General features: G+C 47.7%; 1 protein-coding gene across 1 annotated transcript in view; it reads right to left on the bottom strand.

Moving 5' to 3' along the window:
* Positions 1-5638, bottom strand: part of FBN1 (fibrillin 1) — a 250030-nt gene that overhangs the window by 153755 nt on the left and 90637 nt on the right. Inside the window, exon 8 of the mRNA XM_015411782.1 lies at positions 2990-3115. Within this exon, the coding sequence (XP_015267268.1) occupies positions 2990-3115 (126 nt within the window). The remainder of the gene's footprint in view (positions 1-2989; positions 3116-5638) is intronic.

Below are 5638 nucleotides of genomic sequence, written 5' to 3'. Positions count from 1 at the left end.
GAAAGGAGGGAAATATGGCAAAGAGATGGAGGGAGGGAGGGAGGCTCTCCCACCACACCCCATCAAGCCCCCGCCACCCCCACCCCTGCGGATCCCTTACTTACTGCTTCGGCGGGGGCCGGGGAAACCGGTTGTGGGGCTCTCCGGGCGTCCCCCGAGCCGCAGCGCTTCTGCACGGGCCCAGGGGACCCGGCGGCAGGGCTCTCCGGGCCTCCCCCCAGCCGCAGCGCTTTGGTACAGGCCTGGGGAAGCCGGATGCAGGGCTCTTCAGGTCTCCCCCGGGCCGCAGCGCTTCGGGGCCGGGAGCTGGGGCCGGGAGCTTGCCGCCACCGCCACCATTTGCACAGGCTCCTGGGCTGCCGGTGCGCTCCGGCCCCAAAAGACCCCTGGTTTTAGCAAACATACTTTAAGAGGATATCCAGTTAGAGAAGTCTTTTCAGGAGGCATGTGAGCCAGGACACTGCAGCCTTAAGAGACTGCAATTTACTTATGCATGAAATCCCATTTACTGTAGCAGAGGGTTAAACCAAGAAAGGGACAGGAGAGCAGCTGGTGTCATTCTCCTATTTAGCAAAATATACAGATTAACTAGGTAATTAACTAGGTAATACAGATTAACTAGGTGCTGGGTAAGCTACTAAGCAGACAGATCTTAGCAACTGGGAGAGAAGAGTAAGGTGAGATGGACAGGTAGCTGCTATTAATATCGACTAATCAATATTGTCCTAGAACAAGGAGCAGTATACTGCCTACGAAGAGTTAGTATGGCATGTAATGTATAGCCGCGAGGTTCGCTGGGTGAATTTGGGCTCCTCATCACCTCACATCCTGACAAGATTGTGGCTGTGGTCACACTGGCAGCTTGGGGTGATATGGTGCCGCCTTTAATTGAACCGGTTTAAAGTGTTGTGGGACATATCAGCCACACAGCACACCCTGCTGCGGGTAACCCACAGGAGACAGCCCGTGGTAAAGCATCCATATTACTGCCAAAATCCATGTGCTTGCATAAGTGTGCATGTGCACACACGCACACAGGCATACAGGCAATTTATTTTTAAAAAGCCTCCCTAGCGACAGAATGGATCTGCCGGTTCAGACTGCCAAATCCGTTCTGCGTGTGCTCCCCCACATTCTGCCCATGCGCAATGACTGCATGGGGAACCGAAAACACCACTTGTGTTCATACTATGTTTGTATTGTATGCTGGTCTTAAGACCGTAATAATGAAACTAAACTAAACTAACCACTAGTGATGTGGTGCCTTTTTGACCTGGCTCCAAGTCATCCTATGATGGGATAAGTATGGCTGGGGCCAGTGTTCCCTCTAAGCTGAGTTAGTGTGAGCTAGCTCACAGTTTTTTAGCCTCCGGCTCACACATTTTTGTCTCGGCTCGGGAAGGGCCGAGCAGACTAATGTATGCAGACTAATGTATGCAGCAGAGCAGACTAATGTATGCAGCAGCCAAACTGCGCTCACAACTTTAATGCCAGTAGCTCACAAAGTAGAAGTTGTGCTCACAAGACTCCACAGCTTAGAGGGAACATCGGCTGGGGGCCCATTTGATCCGGAGGGGAGGAGTGGCTGTGATCACAGTCTGTGACTGTAAATATATGAAGAAGCAGCAGGGTGGAGAGAGAGGTACTGGCTGTGTAAGCTGCACTGAGCTTCCTTGAGGAAGGCAGAGATTAAAATGTGACCAGAGGTCATTTCGGGAGGGATCACGGGGGATCGCAGTTCCCCCGGGTGAGGTGCAGGGGGGTGGGGCATATGATGAAGCTCCTCCCCCTGCTTCCGGCCGCCCCGCTTCCAGCTCTCATTCAGCCAGGAGGAGGCAGGAGAAGAGGGAGGGTAAGTTGCTTCCTCCCCGCCTCTCCCCACCCCTGCCTGCCTGGGGCCAGGGAGGGCCTTGGTGGGGCTTCCTCGCACTCCCGCTGGCCTTGCAGGTCCACCGCCGGGCCCCTCATGGGGCTCGGCAGTGGAGCTGCAAGGCCGGCGGCGGCGGCTGGGACCGTTGGGGGCGGGATGTGTGGCCTTATGACACACTTCCGGTGATGTCAGGGGGTGTGGCATATGCTAATGAGTTATGCTAATGAGTTCCCCTAGCTCTTTTTCTACGAAACGACCCCTGAATGTGACTAATGCAGAATATGTCAGGGAGAAGCATGAATGGGAGGAAGAGCAAGAGTGAAGCTTCATCACTGTGGGCCTCCTCCTGTGTGCCAACATTGACCCTGAAGGACACATAATCACTTTGTCAAAGAGCTAGGGTGACACAGACTGCATTCTCCCCCCTCCATCTATTATATCCTTCCTTTCACCACCCACCCATTTCATCCTTGAATTTCATTCTGATCTATTATTCACATTTTAGAAGTCCACACTGTTATATAAACAAAGCTGGCCAGAGATAAACAAACAAACAAAACATTTATTGTTAGGTGGGTTGGGCACACAGTGAAGCATAATATTTGTACGAGCTTTGTGGTATTAAGACATTAATATTTCCACATGCAAGCAAACAAGGGAAATTAGTGAAGCTTCATCACTGTGGGCCTCCTCCCGTGTGCCAACACTGACCCTGAAGGACACAGAATCACACTGTCAAAGAGCTGGGGAGACACAGACTGCATTCTCCCCCCCCCCCTCCATCTATTATATCCCTCCTTTCACCACCCACCCATTTCATCCTTGAATTTCATTCTGATCTATTATTCACATTTTAGAAGTCCACACTGTTATATAAACAAAGCTGGATAGAGATAAAAAAACAAACAAACATTTATTGTTAGGTGGGTTAGGCACACAGTGAAGCATAATATTTGTACGAGCTTTGTGGTATTAAGACATTAATATTTCCACATGCAAGCAAACAAGGGAAATTTGAAAAATTGTGCTGATTTTTGAAACACACAAATACACACAAAAACCCCCCAACAACAACCCACACGCTCCTTCTTTTCAGATGAAAGTTCTGAAATGACTTACCATCGCATTTTTGTGTTGCTTCATTAAACTTGTGTCCAGCTGGGCATTTGCACTCAAAAGATCCAACAGTATTAATGCAATTTCCACCCTGACAGATCCCGGGGATAGCTTGGCATTCATCCACATCTATCATGGGGGAAAAAAAGTTAACAATATGTTCACACAATAATCCTCTGGACTCTACTGTTGCCGCATCTGACTCTTACAGATCCCATTCATTTAGTTACGAAGAATGATTAATTTAGTATGGTCTCCTATGCATTTTCTCACACACACACACACACACACAAAGAGGAATTAATCTTCCTTACTTTTACTACTATTCCATTTCAGTTTATTCTATAAGTAATAAAAGGCCCAATCAAATTTGAGCACCCCAAGTCCCTTCATCTGTGGCTTTTAAATTCCACTAGGTTTGCAGAGGAAAACCAAAAACCATCAGGTTCGATCCAGACTACGTTTTCAGCTCAGACAAAGCCCTTTTTGGCAGAGGAAGAGAACGTTCCTGCCCCACACGGCAGCCGGCTAATCGTCCTGAAATGCTGCTTCTGGGGTGAGCAAGAGAGGCAGGCCAGGGGTCTGCAACAGGAAGAGGGAACTGGTGGAAATTACCCCACCCCTTTCCATTAGTGGAAAATGTAGTCTGGACACAACCCATTGCCTCAACTAGGAACCCAATTCATGATTTTGTAGTCTAGCACTGAAAGTTTAAATGGCAAAAATGCACTTAGGAGGAAGCCAATCCAGTAGACAGTTTTTCTCCTAACAGATACAAATGGATCCAACCCTGTCACAGTTGTTACTGATTGGGTCCCACAGGAGCCCCCTCAAACACTACCAGAAAAATTAGAACTCAGCTTCTCTTGCTCCTAGACAGCACCCCGGGGACCACTCCCTTTCACTTATTGGGAAATCCATCCCTGACTATGTGGACCACAGGAAAAGCTGGCCACTTAAATTGGCATGGGCCCTTTGTGGCAGACAGTGCTGCCATGCATGGATTTTGCCAGGGCTCTTTTTGTAGAAAAAGCCCAGCAGGAACTCATTAGCATAATAGGCCACACCCAACAGCAAAACTCATTAGCATATTAGGCCACACCCTGACAGCACCGCTCATTAGCACATTAGGCCACACCCCACACGTTACCAGAAGTGTGGTCATCCAGCCACACCCATGTTTCCCTTCTTATTCTGTTTATCTTGTTTGTTGTCAAACCAGGGCTTTTTTTGTAGCAGGAACTCCTTTGCATGTTAGGCCACACACCCCTAATGTAGCCAATCCTAATGAGTTTCTGCTATTGGGTGTGGCCTATTATGCTAATAAGTTCCTGCTGGGCGTGGCCAACTCAGGAGCCAGCCGGAACTCCGTTCCTGTGTGTTCCTGCCCAAAAATAGCCCTGGATTTTGCTATTTAAACTCCCATATTCTTGTACTTAAGTTCATTCTTCAGATTCATGGACAGGTTAGTTTAAGATACTAAAAAGTCAAAATATGACTACATATGCCGGTGATGTCAGGGGGTGTGGCCTTCTGTCACTTCCGGTGATGTCAGGGGGCGTGGCATATGCAAATAGGTTATGCTAATGAGTTATGCTAATGAGCTCCGGCAGCTCTTTTTCTACAACAAGACCCCTGCATATGCCTGTATACAAGTAATTTCTTTAGAGACACTGCTTGGTGCTTTTGCTTTTGCAAAACCATATCCAACATTTCTTAAACAATGGAACACCTTGGAGTTCACCACAGACATTTCAAAATTAACTACGTATAAAGTTTACAGTCTCCATTTTCTCTAAACTCACTAACTACTCTCTTCATTAGACAACATTTTAGAGAGGCCTAGGACACACACCCTCCCAGAGATGCAGTCCTGGGAATATAAAATCCACACCAATTTAGTACATCGCTGTTGCCCCTGTTAACTTTCTCCAGTTTCCTGCCAGACATCCAGACAATAAAAGAATTTATACAGCTGGATGTATTAGAATAAAAGCCAAAAAGCAGCGTAAGAACTTTCAAACGGGAGGCAAGAATAAAGCAACTTCTTGGCGGACGTTAAGATTCAAAATAACATAAATGCTTTTCAAATAAAGCATCATATAAAATACATGGCAGGCTGCTTTCAATGGTTGTAATGTATCCAGCTCAGACCGCGTGGCCTGCTTGGGCTCCACGCGGTCAGGAGCAAACGTCGAGCTTCGCTCAAAGGGACAATGGACTATGAGGATCCTATCCCGCACCAATCAGGGAGCTAGGTTCGCGGCTGAGAGCCTATGGAACTCTCGGCCACTGTAAATAACCTATTGGGAAGTGGGTGTGTGTGTGTTTTGGGTGGCGGTTTCTAGGGGAATATAAGCCGGCCTGCGAGCCGGCCAAGGTGTCTTGTTCCTGATCGAATAAAGTACGCTTTGCTGAAATCACTCTCCGTCTGCGTACTTTTCAATGGTTCAACCAGGAGTTTTCTCCAGGGCAGAGGAATCCTCTTAGGAGAATGAAAGGGTACCCAGTTATCAGCAAATTCTGGTTTTAAAATCTTGAAGGAAAACACAGAGGAGCTGTGATATTTTGCAGACATGTTGCTTCTTGCTTTAATATCTTTTCTGCAGAGAGAAACTGCCTCAGGATCAAACAAAAGAGCTTTCTGGCCAA

The sequence above is a fragment of the Gekko japonicus genome, unplaced genomic scaffold (assembly GCF_001447785.1).
Source record: "Gekko japonicus isolate JY-2015 unplaced genomic scaffold, Gekko_japonicus_V1.1 scaffold266, whole genome shotgun sequence".
Taxonomy (NCBI): Eukaryota; Metazoa; Chordata; class Lepidosauria; order Squamata; family Gekkonidae; genus Gekko; species Gekko japonicus.
This window is presented reverse-complemented; position numbering and strand designations above follow the sequence as displayed.